The 21,872-nt window shown below is 41.2% G+C and overlaps 1 protein-coding gene across 15 annotated transcripts in view; it reads left to right on the plus strand.

Annotated features, from left to right (window-relative positions):
- WDR59 (WD repeat domain 59) overlaps positions 1–21,872 on the plus strand; it is a 98,139-nt gene that overhangs the window by 44,872 nt on the left and 31,395 nt on the right. For 13 of the 15 annotated variants that reach the window (XR_011996121.1, XR_011996122.1, XM_025993045.2 and 10 more), the window contains 10 exons: positions 736–852; positions 4,762–4,839; positions 6,942–7,098; positions 10,345–10,424; positions 11,980–12,112; positions 12,249–12,373; positions 14,089–14,253; positions 17,290–17,385; positions 17,518–17,662; positions 18,142–18,211. Coding sequence is in view for 13 of the 15 variants with exons in the window: in XM_025993045.2 (XP_025848830.2) it covers positions 736–852; positions 4,762–4,839; positions 6,942–7,098; positions 10,345–10,424; positions 11,980–12,112; positions 12,249–12,373; positions 14,089–14,253; positions 17,290–17,385; positions 17,518–17,662; positions 18,142–18,211 (1,166 nt within the window). In the remaining 2 variants the exon portion in view is untranslated. Of the gene's footprint in view, positions 1–735; positions 853–4,761; positions 4,840–6,941; positions 7,099–10,344; positions 10,425–11,979; positions 12,113–12,163; positions 12,374–14,088; positions 14,254–17,289; positions 17,386–17,517; positions 17,663–18,141; positions 18,212–21,872 lie in introns of all 15 variants that reach the window. The other 2 variants (XM_072731521.1, XM_072731523.1) reach the window with 1 other exon arrangement.

Genomic DNA, 21,872 nt, shown 5'->3' on the forward strand with positions numbered 1-21,872 from the left:
ATGAATATCTTTTGTTATCTAAAGCTTTTTGTGAAATTGGAATATTCTCTTAAGAAAGGAACATTTTAAGTTGCTTGATAAAAATTGTCAAAGTTTTTGCCAAAAGGTTGTACTATTGTGTATAAATACCAGCAGTGACAAATGCAACCTCGCCAGCATTGAGTATTATTTACAAATATCTTTTAATCTGATAGCTTAATAAAATCTTACTTTAATGTATATTTCCGAGGTTTCCTCCTGAGCTTGCTTGTTTTATATAAGTTTATTAATCATGTATAGTTTTCTTTTGTGCAGTGTGTTCATTTTCTTTTGGGATCTTGGTGCTCAATTACTTTAAGATTGGTGGTTTTACCTCCAGTCTTGAGGTCAGGTCTGTTTGAATGTCACAGCCCCTCTCCTTGGGTGATAGTGAGGAAAGGGAGCAGGGGTTGCAGATTGTACTACTGAGGGGAAGAACACCCGCTACCCTGTATCCTTCCGTAAAACCATGAGTGGGGCTGGAGTAGAAAGAAATCAGGTTCACAGGCCCATAGAGAGAGCATGTTTGAAGGAGAGCTGGGTAAGTCTTCTTCTGTTTTATTTGTTTTAAACAAAACAAAGTGGAGTTTCTTAAGGATAGATACAGTACCCAGTAGTGTTTTTGTGTCCCACCCAGCCCCCAGGCAGACTGTTACATGGTAGGCACTCAGTGAATTCTTGATAAACTGACAACACTCGGTGCTGATCCTGTTGTAGAAACCCAGTACAGCAGTGGAATATCTCGCAGCTCACCTCTCTAAAATCCATGGCCTGGCCTGGCACCCAGATGTTGAGCACATTCTTGCTACTTCCAGTCAAGACAACTCTGTCAAGGTGAGTGACCCATGGGGACATCTGGGGGAGCTGTGTTTGGAGGCCTCAGATTTTGTAACAGCACTTTCTTCAGAAGGAAAGCTACAGTCAGCATAGCGTGTGTGCTTAGGGGTGGGTGTGCCTCTTGGGGAACTGGGCCAATAAACTTGGTTGCGTAGGCCAGTAGGAATGATGGAGTAGCGTATCTCTGATGTGGCTCCTGGGATTTGTTCAGAGGGTTTTCTTCTGTCCCTTTGTGAAAGGAAGTCAGACTAAACCATTTAGAAAGGAGAAGTTTATTTGTAAAGAAGCTGCCAGGAAGTCAGATTTCAGGAAACAAAACAACACAAAACAAAACCATATAGAAGTAAAGAAGAAAAGCCCACAAAATTGTTAAGGTTACCAAGTTTATGATTAGTCTCCCTGAGGTAGAAAATCAGCAGTTTTCTCGCATGATTATTGTATCTGCAAAAGTCAGGACATCTTCAGTCATCAGCATTGCAAAAGTCAGGCAGAGGGTTGTTTTACTAGAGATTCTCTCTAACTTACAGGAAATGCTCGAGGGTTTATGTGTTTCAGTGACCCTATTATTTATGGTTTATCTCCGAGTGCAGCATTTCTTGTTTGTTTTTCCTGGCCTGACCATCGGATGCAGAGCACAGGGTCAGCCTCCTTCCACAGGTCCTCCTTGTGGTTGGGTCCCTGTCTGGAAGGAAAGAAATTTGGCCATAGAAATTTGCTTAGTAATTTTGTGATTCCGCATCATTAACAAAATGCTTTGTTTATGTGGGCACATGTACAGTGTCATTTTTTGGTCTGGTGAGCAAAACTAGGATCATAACACTAAGGCCTGAAAAGTTAACTTCTGTCTTGAGGTTTGTAAATCCCTTAGGGTTGTCATTCACTTTTATGTGGGTAGCTTTTTTTGTTTGTTTTGGGTTTGGGTTTTTGTCACCTTGTCACCAAGTTCAGAACCCAGAAACCATCCAGTTCACATCCTCCTCTTTCCTTAAGTTTTTTGCTATTCAATGACATTTTTACCACCTGGGAGGCTGGTGTCCATGGGTTGTAAGGCAGCTAACAGGCCACTTTCCACATGTGAAACTCAGTCCTTATTCCTTGTTTGTAGGCCGAGATCACAAATTAAATGAGATTTTTAACATGATATTTGATTTATTCCACTGTGTCCTGGTGGAAGGAGGACAGTTTTTATTGAGTATATATGAATAGCATAATTGGAAAAAGTGGAGCAGTTTTAAAGGCACTTTGCATAATGGTCAACCATCGTTTTTAGTAATTTGTAGATCAGGCTCAGTATGTCATTTTTTTCCCTACATAATCATTTTCTTAAGTTTACCTGACAATACATCAGCTTATAATTTGTAGTAATACGTTTTTATTATTTTTTTATTTTCTGAATTTAAGCAGTGTGCCAGAACAAGATACCGTTGAATGAATATTTCACCCGAGTTTGTAAATTGTTAAACTGTGAAACTCTTGAATTGAGGGGTAGAGCTAGATCGCAAAGAAAGCAAAGGATTTTTGATCATTAAAAATAGAACACTAAAACAAAGTAGAACATTAAAAAATAATAAAAATAGAACATTAACTACAATGAAATTACTTCATACCAGTTTAATGATTGTTTTTTTCCCTGATCTTGGGTTAAGCAGTCTACTTAACAACATTACCTTCTTCTAGATGAAGAGTCCTGGAAATCCAGACACAGTTCCTTGGTACTTCCTGACAGATGTATAATTGCCTGTGGGTCACGGCTGGCCTTACTAAGAGCCCTGTACTCACAAGGCTGTGCAAAAACTTGGTTCTTTCTTGCCTGAGGCTCTTCTGATATTTCTTCAGAAACCTTCCTTTCTGTTCTATAGCTTGTAGCAAGGGCCTTTTGGCAAGTAAGAGAAAAGCAGAAATCACCAATGGATGAGAGGATGGCATAGCTGCTCTGGTTCTTATAGTGACCAGTCTGTCAGATTGAAACAGACTTAAGTGGTTGCCTTGAGAATAAGATCTTGTTATCAAGTGAGTGAGGACTTGGTCAAGTCCCCAGAGTTCTCTTGACTTAACCCATAATTATATGTTATAATGCTCACCAATTGACCATACTTAAATATGAAAACAAGTCTTTTTTTTTTTTTAAATAAAGGATTGGTTCTGTTAACAGTTATAGTGACAGTCTATAAATAAACATGAATGTGCTTCTGTCCATGATGAAGAGTAACTGGTAGCTGAAATATACTAATATTTTACTTGGATATAATTAACTTGGGGGGCTGAACTTTTTTATTTGCTAGTTTTTCACATTGGTAGACTTGATAACAGGAAAGCCTTCAAAAAGTGTTGACCTAATTAAAAATCTGGAGAATGCCAAGAAGACCTAATGATTTCCAGTTTCCCTTCTTTGAGAAGTTAAGGGTTATAGTTTTCCCTATAGCCATCTGGGAAACCTCAAAGCAGTTTAGATGGAAAAAACATCCTAACAATTTTATTATTTTGCATATTAAGCCCAAATTTGGCAAAAAGAGAGTTGTCAGAAGAAACAAGAATTAACCTCTTGTGATCTGATCCCTTTATAGCCACACTCTCCTCCAATCCCTAACTTCTGTTCTCTATCACTGTAGTTTTGTTTTTTGAGAAGGTCATTTAAATGGAATAATTTCAATATGAAACTTTCTGAGTTGTTTTCTTTCACCTAGGATATAGCACTTTCAAGATCATCCAAGTTGTTTTAAGAATCAATAGATCGGGATCCCTGGGTGGCGCAGCGGTTTGGCGCCTGCCTTTGGCCCAGGGCGCGATCCTGGAGACCCGGGATCGAATCCCACATCGGGCTCCCGGTGCATGGAGCCTGCTTCTTCCTCCGCCTGTGTCTCTGCCTCTCTCTCTTTCTCTCTCTGTGACTATCATAAATAAATAAAAATTAAAAAAAAATTAAAAAAAAAAAGAATCAATAGATCATGTACTTTTAGTTGGCGTGTACTAATCTGTTCTAGAGATATACTACAGTTTATTTTCTGTTGAACCTGTTGAGGGACATTGGGTGTTTCCAATTTTTGATGATTGTGAATAGAGCTGCTATAAACATTCACGTGTAGATTTTCCCATGAATGGAACTTCTCAGTTTTCCAGAACAAATACTTAGGAGTTGGGATCACTGGATTAATGGTTAATGCACATTTAACTTTTTAAGAAATTGGCAAACTATAATCTATTTTTGAAAATAATTTCTTAATACTTGAATAGTTCAGAGTTTCAGTCTTGTTCCTCCTGCCTTTGGTGCTCTACCATTTCCTGATTCATGACAAATGCTCAGGCTCTGATTGTAGCTGTCTCTTCACTAGAAAGCACAGGTGCTCTAAGGCACAGTGTGTCTGGCTCACCTATATGTATTACGCAGCCTCATGTTCCTCATGCTCAGTGGTGGAGTGGGTGAGTGTGTACATGTCCAAACAGCCACCTCTTCCTTGTGTGAGCTTGGGCAGGTTAGACTGTTTAGTAATTTAGCTCCTACCTTTGAGAAAGAAATGAATAACACCCATTATTTGGTGGTTGTGAAGATTAAATAGGATCAAAAACCTAAAGCTCTAAGCTCCATCTGGAATGCAGTATGCAGTCAGCACATCAGCTATTGTTAGCAGTTAGTTATGTTGTCCTACACGGCATAAAAGTGACACAGGGTGGAAACATGTCACTCTGACCTTTCACTTACAGGCCTGTTTAATTGTCCTCCTGAAGGTGGACAATTCTGTAATGTTTATAGCTGGGGAAAGTTTGTATCTCTGCCCTGCTCCGATGGTGAGGGGGCTGCCGGGACACACCATGGACAGGGAGCCAAGGGACCACAGGCTGAATTAATTTCAATTGTTGAGTTTTTTAACGGCATTTATTTCACAAATTATCCTGCTTTCTTTCTTCCAGTTCTGGGATTACCGCCAGCCTCGGAAATACCTCAGCATTCTCCCTTGCCAGGTGCCTGTCTGGAAGGCCAGATACACTGTGAGTGGAATACCCTACCTCCTGCTGGAGAGCTTCACCTCGGTGTTCCAGACATGGAGGCCAAGGGCTGTCTTCTCTTATTTTCTTTGTGAGGCAGTTTTCTCCTTCTGTCTTGGCTGAGGGGTGGGGCAAAGGCAATAATGACAGCATCAAAGCTGTTATGAGTCTAAAAACTTGCCCTTGAAATGTTGGGGAAGAATTGGTGTGAGGATTGCGGACCATAGACTGGGAGGCTGGGCTGCAGGAAGGTGGTCACTAATGACAGGGGAAGGGGGTGCAGATGGAGCTAGTGGGTTGTAGGACTTTGCCATCAGTGGATTGTGGTGGAAGGACATCTGGTTTTAGATTCAGAAGACCTGGGTTTTGGGTCCATCGGTGCCTTTTAATTTTTTCCCAAGATTTATTAAGATGTAATGGACATGTAACATTGTATAAGTTCAAAGTGGACACCCACTGATTTGTACACTTAGGTATTGTAAGACTATTAGTACCACGGCATTAGCTAATACCTCTGTCACATCACATAATTACCATTTCTTTTTTTTTTTGTATTGAGAACATTGAACATCTGCTCTCTTAGCAACTTTCAAGAGTCTAGTACAGTATTTTTAATTATCATCACCATGCTGTATTTTAGATCCTCAGAACTTACGCATCTTCAAACTGGAAATTTGACCAACATTTCCCCATTTCCCCCACCTATCAGCCTTTGAATCACCATTCTACTCTCTGTTTCTAGGAACTCAGCTTTTTTAGATTCCCTATAACTGATATCACACAGTATTTGTCTTTCTCTGACTTATTTCACTATGCATAATGCTGAGTCTACCCATGTTGTGGCATATGACAGGATTTCCTTCTTTCTCATGGCTGAATAATATTCCATTGTATACATGTAACACATCTTCTTTATCTATTCATCCACTGATGGACATTTTGGTTGTTTCCATATTTGGGCTGTTGTGAATAATGTTGCAGTGAACCATGTAATATTTGTGTGCCTTGGGCAAGATGCTGGATGCTTTTGAACAATAGTTTCTTCCTCTGTAGAAACGGATAATTTTATGGAGCCTTCCTTTTTATTATTGTGATAAAATTTACCATTTTAAAGTATGAAATTCAGTGGCATTTAGTACATGCACAATATGCCTTTCCTTTTGAAAAATGGTATCTTAAAATGCTTTATAAACCATAAAATGCTACAGATAGAGGGGATAAGCTATTAGCCTTCCAACAGTTTTTCCATTGCCACATTGATAGCTTCTGATCAGAGATAATATGTTTTCTTCAGTGTCAACTTGAAAGGGAGCACAGGGATGAATAAAGCTGCCTTTGTGCATTAGGCTGTCACCCCGAGGCACTGTGAAACATAGAAGATAATTTAGGTATTAAGTGGCTTTTGCAACTGGGAACGCTTGTCAAGAAATCAGACATTGTTCTTATGAATTGAAATACTTCTCTGGATTAATATGTTTACTTTAAAAAATAAACAGAGAAGTCCAGGAGTGCTGCCAGGAGTGAGAGTGAAGATAAATGGGCTTTTAGGTGACTGTAGTTTATTCCTTAAAAAACAGAGTCTGATTATCTACCAAATGGGCCCCTTAGCTACTGAGCAGATTAAGTGTTGATAAGTAAAACGTGTCAGTCCTGAAATCAGAGAGTTTTTCTCTGAATAGCTATAGTATTGGAAGCCATGAGAAGGTGATGCTTCATGGGGATGCTATGCTTCTGGTGCTTTTCCACATGGCAAGAATTCTCGCTGCTCTGGGGTTTTCCCCAGTGTGTCTTGCAGACTCATTCTGGATGTGAAACAATGTGTTCTGGTGTGCAGCTTATTTTAGAATTTAAAGTCCTCCAAGTATTTGGCTTAGCTTTATTTTTTACTTGCTGTGGTCCCTTCCATGCAAAGACAAAGCAGAATAAATGCAAAAGAAAAGTAGATGTGGTAGTTAACTTGTGGTATCTGGAACACATTTCCCCAGATGGGTGGGGCCCTCCATCGTCTTATTTATTTTAGTTAGGAAAGCATTCCAGCTTTGGTAATTCAAGATTCAGCCGACCCTCCCTGGAATAATCGTCTGCTTTTCCCTTTGCTGTCCTAGCCTTTCAGCAACGGCTTGGTGACTGTGATGGTCCCTCAGCTGCGGAGGGAAAACAGTCTTCTCTTGTGGAATGTCTTTGACTTGAACACCCCGGTCCATACCTTTGTGGGGCATGATGACGTGGTGCTGGAGTTCCAGTGGAGGAAACAGAAAGAGGGTGAGTGGGAGCCTGATTTCCTTCTGAGCCCTATTCCACAGCAGCTCCAGTAGGGTTGGCTGTGTGGTCTGGTGTGGAGGACACAGACCCCTCAGGGCTAGACTTGAGGAATGAGAGAGTCGGGGGACCACCACTTTTCACGGTAGAAAGGGAAAGGGATGTGTGGCTGCAGCTTTTCTTCCAGCTTCCCACCTCTTCTCTGAGGTTTGATGTCATCTCTCACCTGTGTGGAAGAGATCTGCAAGAGATTGATTGACAGACTTGCTGTTGGGCCATCTCTAGGGGTGAAAAACTCTGGGTTGACAATCCTCAGAAGCCTGGCATTTACTCCTTGCCTCTCTGCAGAGGAAGGAGACCTGAGGTCCTCATCAGCACTACCCACCACATATTCCCAGTTCCCTTCGCAACACATAGTGGTGTGTTACACCTCCCTCCTCCTCGAAGATGGGTTTGGCCACAAGCCTTGCTTCAATCATGAAACACGAACAGAGTGATGCGATCTCTTCTGGGTTGAAGCGTTAGCAACCGTGGTACAATTATACGCTCTCCTCGCTTCTGCCACACCATCTGGCCCAAAGCCAGCTGGAGCTGTGCCCATCAGGAGTGAGGATGAGGTACAGATGTGGAGTGAGCAAGATGTCCTTGCTTTAAGCCGCCGACGTTTGGGGATTGTTTGTTATTGCAGCTTCCATCTAGCCAGTCCTCACCAATGCAAGGGCAAGCGTGATGGACTCAGAAGCCCTCAGCCTCAGCTCCTCCACCAGCTCACCACGCAGCCTCTCTTATCCTGAGATCTTATTGTCACGATCTCTAAAGTTTTTATGGAACAGAAGTATATTTCTTGGTCTTTCCGTATTACAGAAAGAAAGGCAAGTAGTGGAGTGGCCTGTCCAGAGTCTGTCTCAGGTCTGGTAGACTTGAGATTAGAGCATTTATCTTATCCCTGCTTATCTGTGACCTTCACAAGCCTCTTTTTTCAGGATAGCTTTTAAAGGGACTCTTTTGATCATCCTCTTAATTTTCTCATTTTTTTATTTCCCAAATATCCCTGCTTCTAGAAACGTGAGGCTGCTTGGTCTTTATCCCATCAATTTGCATGCACGACTTTGGCTTTCAACTTCCTATCTTGCATTTTGCCATAGTGAATAGAGGATGTAGTTTCCTCATGGTCTGGCAGGGAGAGGTTGGCCTGTAGTTTTGGCTTGAAACGAAAAGTTTTTAGCAACCCATTTTCAGTTATCTGTGTCATCTGTAAGCTGGCAGGGTGAGCTGTGTAAATCAGGACCATCTAGTCAGTAGCAAGATTTTGAGTACAAGTTACAGGTGTTTCTTCAGATCCCTTCTTACTGTAAAATATATCATCTGTCTAGAAAATTACATAAAACATGCACAGTCTTACCAACTTAAAAAAAATTTTAAAATAAATTTATTTAGTCTTACCAATTTTGAAGTGTTAATCTATGTAACTTACCACCACAGTCTAGAAAGAGAATATTGCCAGAGCCCCAGGTCACTGTCCCTTCCCTTCCCTGGAAGGAAACACTGTCCTAATATTTATAAAAGTAATTTCTGTTTTTATTTTTATAGTTTTGCCACCATTAATGGATTCCTCAAAATAGTTTCAGTTTGCCTGTTGGACCTTTTATAAATGTAATCCTCCCACATGTATTCTTGCATTTTACTTCTTTTTCAACCAATGCTGTTCCATCTTATTTTACTGCCATGTCTTCTTAGTCCATTTTTACTGGATTACCTCAGGCTTTGACTTTGCATTTTGCTGCAGTACAGGAGCTTCTGGAGAGCTAGCAAGAAGATCAGGGTGTTGTGACCAGGGCGGCAGTCACTGGTTTCAGGTCGTGTTGGGGGATCAGTGTGCAGAATTAGAGAAAAGCACTTAATTTTACAAATGGGAAGCCATACGATCATTAAGAGAGGAATTCCAAAAACAAATTGAGGATAGAAGCCAGATTGTAAGGCAACATGACCAGAGGCAGCAGGATCTGGCTTTGTGAGTGAAGTTGTCTTCAAAAGCAGGGAGCAGACAAAGTTGATCTTGGAGCTGCCACCCTCTCTCTCTGAGGGCAAGTACAGGGTGCAAGAGAGAGGTATGTGAGAAAACAAGGGCCCTATGAGAGCGAGAGGGAATGGGGGCAAAGGCACTGGTAGAGAGTTTGCGATTAGAACGGAATTAGGAATACTTCAGGGACACGAAAAGAAGCCAGATGTGGAGGCAGAAGACAGTTGCTGACATGAATGTGAGTCTGTAGAGGGTTGAGAGGACTCCTGACAGGCAGTCGTTCAGAAGAGTTGTGTCCTGTGAGGCAGTAACATTGAGGAGCGAGGGCCCAATGGAGGGCAATGACATAGAGCAAGACCTTTTGCCCCTCACCCCCCTTTTAGCTCAAACAAATCATGTTCTCTGGTGCCTCCATGTTCCTATCTGTAAAATGAAGGAATCAAATGAAATTCAATTCTAAACTCTTCTCAATTCTTTGCTCTCTAAGGGTAGCTGTAAAGGAGATTCTAGATATGACCTAATTACTCCAAAATGCCCTGATCTTTCATAAAGCTCCTAAACGATTTTAGAAGAATCTCCCTCTGACCAGACCTAATATGTGAAAATGCAACTCAGGCAATTAAGAACATTTGAGATTGATTATCCATTTTACAAAGAGATACATCTCTTTATCAAAAAATTCTTTTAAACAGTAAAGTTTCATTATACGTTTAAAGCAATTCATTTCACAAAATCATATTCACGCTTAGCTCCTCTGGAGCATATAAAAGGAGGAACATTTGTGGAGGCGAAAGTTCAATGTGACGTTAAATCCCAGCATCCCTCTTCACCTGCTGAGCTGCCAGTTATTATTTCACTTCATTTAAGTTTCTGCTCAAATGTGACTTCCTCAGGGAGTCCTGTCTAAAAATAGCTCTGCCATCAGTTCTCTTATCCTGGGTGTTTTTTTTTTTTAATAACACTATCACTACCAGACATTTTATTATGTATTTATCCATTTGTCAGTTGCCACCACTGAGCTGTGAGATCTATAAAGGCAGAGGCTGTGATATTCATGCTTGTCCAGGTATCTTAGAGCAGTGCCTGGCATCTAGGAGATGGTCAGTAAGTACTTGTTGAATGGATGGATGAAGGAATGAATGAAGGAATCTCACTCCAGTGCAACCTGTTGCAAAATTGATGTTGAATTAAAAAAAAAAATTCCAGGATTTTCATTTGGTGATTTTTAGGGTCCAAGGACTACCAACTGGTTACATGGTCACGAGATCAGACGCTGAGAATGTGGCGGGTGGATTCCCAGATGCAGAGGGTATGTATTCAGTTCTGTTGTGGAGGAGTGTAACTGGATACACTAGAAACTTAAAAAAAAATACAAGATTTAGTATTTGTGGCAGTTAGAGGATATGTGGTAGACATTTAATAATAGTTGCTGGTGGCCTGAGTGGCATGTGTAGGCCACACTGAGGCTTTGAGGTTTTCAAGAGCCAACTTTAGTATTTGGTACTTTTAAGCGTGAAAAGCCTCTGACTGCCTTTTCTCTTGTCCTGGTATGAGAGTCTGGGTAGCCCACTGAGCAAATGGCCTGTGGACCTCATTTCTTTCTCTTCTTCTAAATGAACTAGGAAGTCTAACCTTACTCTCTGCAGTGTTCAGAGCCCTTTACATCCATCAGCAGCACCTGTTCTATGAATACCTTTCCAATGTTTGCCACATAAATGATAATGTTTCTTATATGAACCATAATGGTTTGTACCTGGTGTGAACTGCTGCTGTTGCCCTTGCTATATTCCATCTCAGAACGATTCTTTCATTCACTGGCTACATTTCTTAAAGGAAGGAACCATGCCTCACTTGTGTTGCTTCCCCCATGATGCTTTGGATAAGGTCAATAAAAGATACTGGGTAAAATTTGCAATTTGCAGGGTGCCTTGCTGGCTCAGTTGGTGGAGCATGCAGTTCTTTCTTTCTTTCTTTTTTTTTTTTTTAATGCCAAAACCTAAGAATGAGAGCCTGCAACTTTTTTTTTTTAAAGATTTTATTTATTTATTTACTTGAGAGATGGGGGTGCTGGGGAGGAGCAGAAGGGAAAGGAGAGGTACGAGCAGACTCATAGCTGAGTGTGGAGCCCAACATAGGCCTCAGTCCCATGATCCTGAGACCATGACCTGAACCAAAACCAAGAGTCAGACATTCAGCTGACTGAGCCACCCAGGGGCCTCAGAGAACATCCAACTCTTGATCTCAGGGTTGTAAATTTGAGCCCCATGTTGGGTGTAGAGATTACTTAAAAATCAATGAATGAATGAATCAATCTTAAAAAGAATTTGCAACACTGCTTAGTATAAAGTCACTCTGAGCATTTTGGTTAAGTATCATCACCTACTGCCTTTCAAATATATTTTTTCTAGAAAGTACCATTTGTTCATTTTTGGTTTGAGGCTAGCTGACCAACTCCAGAAAGGCTTGAAATTTTTAAAATAATGTTTTCTGAGGCTTGCCTAAACTGTGAACAGGATGAAAAATTTCCAGGGTAGTTAAAAGGGTCTATTCTCTAGGTATTTAACCAGGTAGATCTGGTGGTGGGTGACACCTGTTTTGATTATATCGGGTTTTGGCTGACATCTTTAGCCTTTGTTTATTTATTCATGAGAGACACAGAGAGGCAAAGACATAGGCAGAAGGAGAAGTAAGCTACCTGCAGGGAGCCTGATGCGGGCCTTGACCTGAGCCAAAGGCAGATGTTCAACCACCAAGCCCTCCAGGTTTTTTTGTCATCAGACTTTTTAAAGTCTGAACTCTTAACTAGCCATGATGATCATTTCCACTGACTTTTGTAGAGCTAGATCTTCTACCCTATGTCACAGCTTTGTGCAAACGACATATTGGATGGTGTTGATGAGTTCATTGAGAGCATTTCTCTTCTGCCGGAGCCGGAGAAGACCCTTCACACTCAAGATACGGATCACCAGCACAACTCAAGCCATGGGGAGGAAGAAGGTAATTGGCCAAACTAGTGTTTCAGGTGAGGTGCCCCTCTCTGCATTTCAGAGTTACGGCAGATGCCCCAGAACTGCTCTTGGGCTCACTTTCAAAACTGTTTTCCAACCACTGAAGAACCTCTCCCTCCTGCTAGTCTTAAAGGAAGACCCGCCAAGCAGTATCCTGGAAGAGAAGAGGTCGGAACAGCTGGGGCTGCCTCAGACTCTGCAGCAGGAGTTCTCTTTGATTAATGTGCAGATCCGGAATGTCAACGTTGAGGTGCTCACTGCTTTAGGGGATTCTCTCATGCTGGCGGGTGGTGCTTGGTGGGCAAGGGGCCGATTTCAGCTGTGATTCCGGTTAGCTAATAGCTTTGTTGCTCTAACTAGTAAATCCCTCTGCTTGCTTTTTTTATTTTTGAAGTTTTCTAGAGAAAGAGATGTTTGACAAATGCAAATTATAGCCTCACCATAATATTTTCTCGGAAGATGAACCAAAGAATAAATTCATGCTCGTGTATCTTAAAATCCTCTCAGATGCCTCAATTCCTCATTTTACCATGGGTGGCATTTACTCAGATCCAGAAAGGCTTAGTGTTTTGTCGAAGGTTACTAGTATAGTTAATGTCAGAGCTGAGTTTGGAAGCTAAACCTGACCTGCCACTGTTCTGTAGGCTCTGCTGTGCTGTCTTCCCTTAAAGCTGGTCACTTTCTTGATAACTTAGATTCATAGTAAGAAGGTCACCAAACCTCTTTGTTTATTTAACACATGGAAAGTTTGCTCCCTTCCTTTTGGGGTGGTTTTGAAATGGTTTCCTTCAGAGAATTGAGTCTGTGAAGTTTTGAATCTTGGTTTCTTTCTTTTTGGCCTATATTCAACTAACAGTAGTCATGGATACGTGTGTGTCCATAATTATCTCCTTTGTCCTTTTTTTGAGGGGTTGTGGGGAAGGGCAGAGGGAGAGAGAGAATTCTAAGCAGACTCCGCACCTAGCGTGGAGCCCAATGCAGGGGTTGATCTCACAACTCTGAGATCATGACCTGAGCCAAAATCAAGAGTTGGGTGCTTAACCGACTGAGCCACCCAAGTGTCCCTCCTTTGGCCTTTAGAAGGCTCTGCAATACATGCTTTTCTCCCTACTTTACAGAAGGAGAAACAGACACTAAGAGATGTAATGACTTGTCTGAGGTCAGCAGCTATTTCGTGGAAGAGATATTTGAATCTGTCTCTTGACTTCCCACATGTGTGCCTTTTCCCACTCTACTCCAGCAGCCTTTTCTGGTTGGCAGCATGAGAAATCAAGACAGAGAAAGGATTCCTTGATTAATTGGTTATCTGTATCAATTTAGATCACACCCCCTTTGTTGAGAACAATGTTGTTAGCCTAGTGATTCTAGTTTAAGAGGGAGATCTTGATTGCTTTGCAAGGAGTGCTTTTTCAAAAGTATTGAGATATAATTCACACATCATCAAATTTACCCTTCTAACGTGTACAATTTGGTGTTTCATAGTATAGTCACAGAGCTGTGCCACCATCGTCTCTAATTCCAAAGCATTTTCATTGTCTCTGAAAAACCCTATACCCATCTGCAGTCACATCCCATTGCCCGCCCCCATCCCCTCCCTTGGCACCCAGTAATCCACTTGGTGTCTCCATGGATTTTTCTAGGAGTGCTTTTCAATTGAATCCAGTATTTCAATTCTTCATGCTTTATTTTCTCATCTTAAATATAACAAGTTTCAGTCTACCTCACGGCTTTAGGATGAAGCTTTTTTAAGGCAAATTACTTTGAACTTATTAAATCAGTGCTAAAGTTAAAGATCGGTCTTGAACATGAGTTTTCTAAATCTTCCAAATTCATTTGTCTCTGGAGAGTCTCCCTTTCCCCAGGTCCCAGGAACCTAGAGCTTGCAGCTAACTTGTCTAAATTCATTTGTATCTAGAGATGCCTGATGGTTCGTCTCTTGAGCGGTTGTCCCTTTGTCATCTGCAGATGGATGCGGCAGACAGGAGCTGCACGGTGTCTGTACACTGCAGCAGCCACCGTGTCAAGATGCTGGTGAAGTTCCCGGCGCAGTACCCCAACAACGCTGCCCCTTCCTTCCAGTTCATCAACCCCACAACCATCACCTCCACGATGAAAGCCAAGCTGCTAAAGGTGGGGGTCTGTGTTCACAAATTCTCTTTAGTGTTGTAGGAGGAAAACTCTGTTCATGGGCATCAGTGTCTAGGTTGAGTGGTAAAGCTAAATGAAAACTCCAGTAGATAAAGATTTGAAAGTCATCTGTGCTTATGTGCGTCAGTGTTAACTGTTGATATTCGCTGTGTATAGAAAATGTTAGGGATCCCTGGGTGGCGCAGCGGTTTGGCGCCTGCCTTTGGCCCAGGGTGCGGTCCTGGAGACCCGGGATCGAATCCCACGTCGGGCTCCAGGTGCATGGAGCCTGCTTCTCTCTCTGCCTCTCTCTCTCTCTCTCTCTCTGTGTGACTATCATAAATAAATAAAAATTAAAAAAAAAAAAGAAAATGTTAGAGCAGTGGTTCTTAACCTTTTTGGATCATGGACCCACTTTGAACATCTAATGAAAATAGTAGACCCTTCCTCAGAAAAATTTGCACAAATGTATATAATTTCAGAAATATTGCATGTAAATAGATGTAGTTCTATAGTTGTATATAATCTGCTCATAGATCTCATTAAAGCTATGCATTAATCTCAGGTTAAGAACCCTGCAATACATTTTAATTTATCTGGAAACAGTAGGCAAGATGTATTCTGAAGCTAAAAGATATTTTATAATCAGAAAACAGGAGGTGCATTGGGGGCTCAGTCAGTTAAGTGTCCAACTCTTAATCTCAGCTCATGTCTTGATCCCAGGGTCGTGAGTTCAAACCTTGTGTTGGGCTCCACTCTGGGCATTGAGCCTACTTAAAAAACAAACAACAAACAAAAACAAAATGTAAGGTAATTTAAAAAAATCCATTCCCTGAAAGGAAGTGGTGTCATCCTCAGGTGAGGCTCGGTGCTGCACGGGTGAGGTATCTGAAGGAATGCTGGTGCCTGAATGGAGGTGGGTTAGTCTGGCATCTAACTTGCTCCTGTAGGTCCTTGCTCCTGCAGGCTCAGGAATTTGCTTTGTCAGTTCATGTAGAACTAATCAGCAGAATTTCCATTAAAGAAGCCCCACGAGCTGGGCATGATACACGTTTTTCAGCATGAGCAGCATCATGAGTGAAATAACTGAAATGTTCTGACAAACCAAGCTGACCCAAGTGCTATTCACCTTTTGCCTAGTTTGTATCATATACACTTGACCCATCTTCCTGGAGGAAGATATGTAACCAAGAAATCTTTCAAGTGGTATAGGGATCTCTCAAATGCTTCTTTGATTTGGTAGCATAGGTGCATTTTGTGCTTGGAAATTTTTTTCTTTTCAAACATAATTAACATATAGCATTATATTAAATGTTTCAAGTGTACTAATATAGTGATTCAGCAATTTTATACATTACTCAGTGCTCATCAGAAGTGCACTCCTTAATCCCCATCACCTATTTCAGCCATCCTCCCACCCACCTCCCCTCTGGTAACCATCTGTTTGTTCTTTAAGAGTCTAAGAGTCTGTTTATCTATACTCAGAATTTGAATATTTCATTGTCTTATTTGCACATACAAAAAAGATTTTCCTATTGTTATAAAAATGATAGGATTAGGAAGTGTCTTTTTATTTTTTTTTATTTTTTATTTTTTTTAAAGATTTTATTTATTTATTCATGAGAGAGAGAGAGAGAGAGCGAGGCAGAGACACAGGCAGAGGGAGAAACAGGCTCCATGCAGGGAGCCCGACGTGGGACTCGATCCTGGGTCTCCAGGATCACACCCTGGACTGAAGGCGGTGCTAAACCGCTGAGCCACCCAGGCTGCCCCAGGAAGTGTCTTTTTAAAAAATATTTTATTTATTTATTCATGAGAGACACAGAGAGAGGGGGCAGAGACATAGGCAGAGGGAGAAGCAGGCCCTATGCAGGGAGCCTGATATGGGACTCAATCCTGGGACTCCAGGATCACGCCCAGGGCCAAAGGCAGATGCTCAACCGCATCTCAGCCACCCAGGGATGCTGGAAGTATCTTTAGAATTCTAATTCAGTGCTGTCTGATAGAAATATAATGCAGGCTGCACAAATTTTTAAAATTTTCTAGTAGCTACACTAAAAAAATTTGAAAGTAGCAAGTAAATTAATTTCATTAATTTTTTTACTTAATCCATTATATGCAAAGAATAATCATATCAGCATGTGATCCATGTAAAAATTATTGCGAGAGTTTACATTCTTATTTTTGTACTAAGTCTTCACTCGGTATGAATTTTACGCATATGACACATCTCAATTCAGCATGCCTAGCAACTGAGGCTGGCCCTTTCCTTTTTTTCTTTTTTTTTTAAGATTTTATTTATTTGCTAGAGAGTGAGAATAAGCAGGGAGCAGGGCAGAGGGAGAGGGAGAAGCAGACTGCTCACTGAGCAAGGAGCCTGACGTAGGACTTGATCCCAAGACCCCAAGATCATGACCTTTGCCAAAGGTCGATATTTAGCTGACTGAGCCACCCAGGGGCCTCTAGCACATCTCAATTTATACTTGCCTCACTTCACACGCTGTGTAGTCCCATGTAGATGATGACTTCTCTGTTGGACCATACAGGCCCAGATAACATGCCTGTCTTTGGTATGTGTACGTCAGTTTACATCTAGGGCATATGCTTTAAAATGTTAGGATTTATATTTTTAAAGAAGAAGAAAAAAAAAGATAGCTTGTAATTTCTACTGAAGTGAAATTTGTTCCCCCCCGGCTCGTACTGAGTATTATGCTGGAGTACTGAGAGTTTCACAAGGGGGTGGGGTTTAAGCTAGGAAGAGAGGAAAGGAATAGAATTCACAGTAAAGAAATGTGTTCTCTCAAGCTGTGTGAGCCTGTCCTGGCAAAGCAGAGGGCTTCTCAAGGAGGACCCAGGAATGAATCTGCCCTGGGAGCCTCCAGAGCAGGTGGAAAGTAGGATGCTGCCTCGGAAGCCTTAGACACAGCCATGCTCCAGTCTCCCTGCATTTTCACGGCTTCCCACTGCTTTGAAGAATAAAAGTGAATCAGGAGAAGGAATGTTGTTGCTATTCTTGACTGTGTTTCGTGCCTTTTCTAGATCCTGAAAGACACTTCTCTGCAAAAAGTGAAACGTAACCAGAGTTGTTTGGAGCCCTGCCTGCGCCAGCTTGTCTCCTGCCTTGAGTCTTTTGTGGTGGGATTCTTGTACCAACCTATGCTTTGATGTTTTGTTATGTGTCTTCCTCCCCAGACTAATGTATCCGTATTTTGTAAGTCAGCGTTCAGACACCTTGTGGGTTTTAGTCTGTTAATTTTTAAATTTCAGAACCAAGAAGACAGCACTTCCAGCAATCCCTTTGCACTCTCAAACTCCGTCACTCCGTTTGCCCGGGTGACCACTGCCTATGGGTCATACCAGGATGCCAATATTCCCTTCCCTAGGACCTCGGGGGCCAGGTTCTGCGGGGCAGGTTGGTCTCTCTTTTGGGTTCTCTGATTCTAGATTTTTGAGAGTGAGCAGCTCAGTATGTCCTATAGTCTCTAAAGAAATTTCAGAAAAATCAGGAAATTTTGTTTGTTTCCTGGAAACTTCTAAAGACTGCTGTAGCATTAAATGGTCTGCTGCTGAATTGGCTTCTGTGGCCATAACCTAAGAATGTTCACCATAATTACAGTCTTAATTTTTTTTTTTCATTCTGATGAGTATGAGTGTGAACCTTATCCAGATCCCTGGTTCTCAGCACAGGACGGGTCCCCTAACAAAGAAATATAAAGTGCCCGAGAAGATTTTTTTTCCACACCACACACAGCCCTCCTGGATCCTAGAGATTCTGACCTTTGTCCTTGTTACATGTGACTACAGATAGGACTGACCAGGGCTGCCTTACTTAGGATTTCCCACGTGCAGCTCATTGACCTTGATGTGCACCTGTGGTGTCTCCTTTGGCAGGGTATCTGGTGTATTTCACAAGACCTATGACGATGCATCGAGCAGTGTCTCCGACAGAACCCACGCCAAGGTAAGCCTGGGAGATGCAGTTATCAGCTGTGTTCGTGGGGCCATAAGTGGGCAGACATCTGAGAATGAGCACTGAGTTTTTCTTTGGACAAGTGGTGTTAGTTCTTCAGTAAATACCCACTATAGGATTTATTCATGAAAGATCAGGTTCATTAAATTGCCACTAAGCTGAGATTTGAGAGGTCAGGTTACTACCAAGCCACCAGAAGTAGTAGTTTGATAAAAGCTGTTGTCAAAACAAGGCAAATTCTTTTTTAGTGTGCTTTCCCCCTATTACCAAAGTATTATCTGAACATTAAATAAAAAAAGAAAAATAACAAAAAAGATCAGCTGCAGTTCCACAACGCTAATATGCCACTTCTCACATTACCAAAACATGTTAAATTTTTTAAACTACACTAAGTGGTTAGAAAAACTCACAATATGGAAGTTTTCAATTAAAATTTGAAAACTCCTTTTCCTTGGTGAGTCACTCTTAGCAATTTAACATGCTTTCTGTCTAGTCTCCGTTATTTATTTGTGTGTGGGGGGAGGTTTGTTTGTTTTATTCTGTTTTTAAGAGGCAATCTAAAGTAGCAAATGGGAATGTGGACTTGGGAGCCGAGCCACTATGTCCACATCTTGGCCCTGCTGTTCCGTGACCTTTGGCAAATTGTCTAAACTGGGCTTGAGTTTCCTCAACAATAATTTGGGGATGATAGTGGCACCCACCTCCTTCAGTTGCTGAGAAGATTAAATCTGTAATCCCTGAGAAGCATTTAGAACACTGCCTGACACATCGCTCTGTGTTTCCTATTATTACTACTGGCTGTTTTTTCTTTTTTAAATGTTTTTACTGTTTTATCAAGATATAACTCCTATAGTATATAGTTGACCCATTTAAAATAATTCAGTGGCTTATTGTATATTCACAGATATAGACAGAAAGTAGATTAGTGCTGGCCCAGCCCTGGAGGAATGGGGGACTTGGAACTGGAAGTGTTGACAGCTGGGAGATGCTGTTTCTTTTGGGGGTAATTAAAAATGTTCCGTAATTGACTATAATGATGGCTGCACATAAATTCTCCTATTCTGGTCATTCTATATAAATAGAATCATATAGTTATGTGGCCCTTTGTGACTGGCTTCTTTCACTTAGTATAATGTTTTCAAGGCTCATACATGTTGTAGCATGTGTCAGTACTTTTTATTGCCAGATAAAATGTATATGGCACATTTTCTTTATTAACTCATCAGTTGATAGACATTTGGGTTATTTCCACTTTTTGGCTGTTATGATAGACTTCTGGTTCTGTAATGGGGCAACCAGCATAATATGGAAGCCCTCTACTGCAAACACTGGATGTGTTGGATGTAATATAATTAGCATACTTACAGGAGAGAAGGGAGATTGAACTGCTGTCCTGAGAATCTGCCCATCTCTGCTGTAACCCAGGCAGATGAGACCTTGGCTGACAGGACTGGGGAGTTACGTGTTAGAGATCCTGTACGTTATTCCAGGTTCCTTATTAGAAATATTGTACTAAAAAAACAATCACCTATTCTTTTTTTTTAAAAAAAAATTTTATTTATTTATTTATGATAGACACACAGAGAGAGAGAGAGAGAGAGAGAGAGACACAGGCAGAGGGAGAAGCAGGCTCCATGCAGGGAGCCCGACGGGGGACTCGATCCTGGGTCTCCTGGATCATGCCCTGGGCTGAAGGCGGTGCTAAACTGCTGAGCCACCCGGGCTGCCCCAACCTAATTTTTTAAAATAATTTTTTAAAAGACTTTATTTATTTGAGAGAGAGAGCATTAGCGAAGGGAGGGTGGGGGGCAGAGGGGAGGTAGAGGCAGGCTCCCTGCTGAGCAGGAAGCCCGATATGGGGCTTGATCCCAGGACCCTGAGATCATGACCTGGACTGAAGGTAGATGCTTAACAGACTGAGGCACCCAGAAGCCCCCAACTTAATGTTTCTGAAATTGATCCATGTAGCTGTATTTATCAATGGTTCCATTGTATGAAATAATACAATTTGTCATTCTCCTCTTGAGGGATATTTGGATTTTTTCCGGTTTGGGGCTATTACAAGTAGACCTACACTTTCAGGTCTTTTTATGGACATGTATATTAATTTCTCTACTCAAGGAGAATACCTGGGTCCTAAGATAGGTGTATATATGATTTTTGTTTTAGTGTCACCAAAATGTCTATCCCAGTGGTTGTGCCATTTTACACTCTTACCAGCAATGTTTCAGAGTTCTGGTTGCTCTACATTCTCTTCAAAATTTGGTGTTTTCAACCTTTTCAACTTTAGCCATTGTGGTGGGTATGTGATATCTCATTGTGGTGGTGACTAGTGGTGTTAGGCAGCTTTTGTGTGCTCATTGACCATTTGGATATCTTCTTTTTTGATGTGCCTGTTCAAGTATTTTGCCCATTTCTTTAGGTCTTTTCTTTTCTTTTCTTTTCTTTTCTTTTCTTTTCTTTTCTTTCTTTCTTTCTTTTTCTTTCTTTTTCCTTCTTTTCTTTCTTTTCTTTCTTTCTTTCTTCCTTTCTTCCTTCCTTTCTTTCTTTCTTTCTTTCCTTTTTTTCATTTCTTTTTCATGAGAGATACAGAGAGAGAGGGGCAGAGATATAGGCAGAGTAAGCAGGCTCCTCGAGGAGAACCTGATGTAGAACTCAATCCTGGTACTCTGGGATCATGCCCTGAGCTGAAGGCAGACACTCAACCACTGAGCCATCCAGGCGTCCCAGGACTGTGTTTCTTATTATTTATTTGTGGTAATTTTTATTCTGGTTGTAAATCTTTGGATAGAAGTATGTATTGATTTTCTCTTCATCTGTGGCTTGTCTTTCTCCTTCCCTAATGAGTTTTAATAAACAGAAGTTTTTAATTTGGATGAAGTCCAATCTATCATGTTAAAAATTCTATAGTTAGTGCTTTTGTATTCTAGGAAAAAAATCTTTGCCTACTCAAGGTCACAAAAATGTCCTTCCATTTTCTTTTAAAAATTTATAGGTTTAGATTCCTTATTTAAGGTCTATAGTCAATCTCAAATTAATTTTTGTGTATGATATAAGATAGGGGCCAAAGTTCACTTTTTTCGGTAGAGATACAGAATTGTTCCAGCACCATTTATGGAAAAAATTTGACTTTGCTCATTGAATTAGCATTGATTTAAAAAAAAAATTGCATTGAGGGGTACCTGCCTTCAGCTCAGGTCATGATTCTGGGGTCCTGGGATCAAGCCCTGCATTGGGCTCCCTGCTGAGCAGGGAGTTTGCCTCTCCCTCTCCTTTTGCCCCTCTGCCCCCATTCATGTGAACATGCTCTCTCTCTTTCAAATAAATTGATAAAATCTTTTAAAAAATTGCATTGATACAATTCTTAAAAATCATTTGACCCTGTGTTTGTGGGTCTGTTTCTACAATCTTTTTTTCCCTTTGATCTATTGATTTCTCTTTATGCCAACATTATACTTTTTTAAAGATTGTATGTATTTATTTGAGAGAGAGAGAACATGCATGGAGAGTAGGGACAGAGGCAGAAGCAGACTCCCTACTGAGCAGGGAGCCCGATGTGGGGCTCAATCCCAGGACCCTGGGATCATGATGTGAGCTGAGAGCAGATGCTTAACCGACTGAGCCACTCAGGTGGCTGTACTATACCTATAGT

The sequence above is a fragment of the Vulpes vulpes genome, chromosome 12, assembly GCF_048418805.1.
Source record: "Vulpes vulpes isolate BD-2025 chromosome 12, VulVul3, whole genome shotgun sequence".
NCBI classification, from domain to species: domain Eukaryota; kingdom Metazoa; phylum Chordata; class Mammalia; order Carnivora; family Canidae; genus Vulpes; species Vulpes vulpes.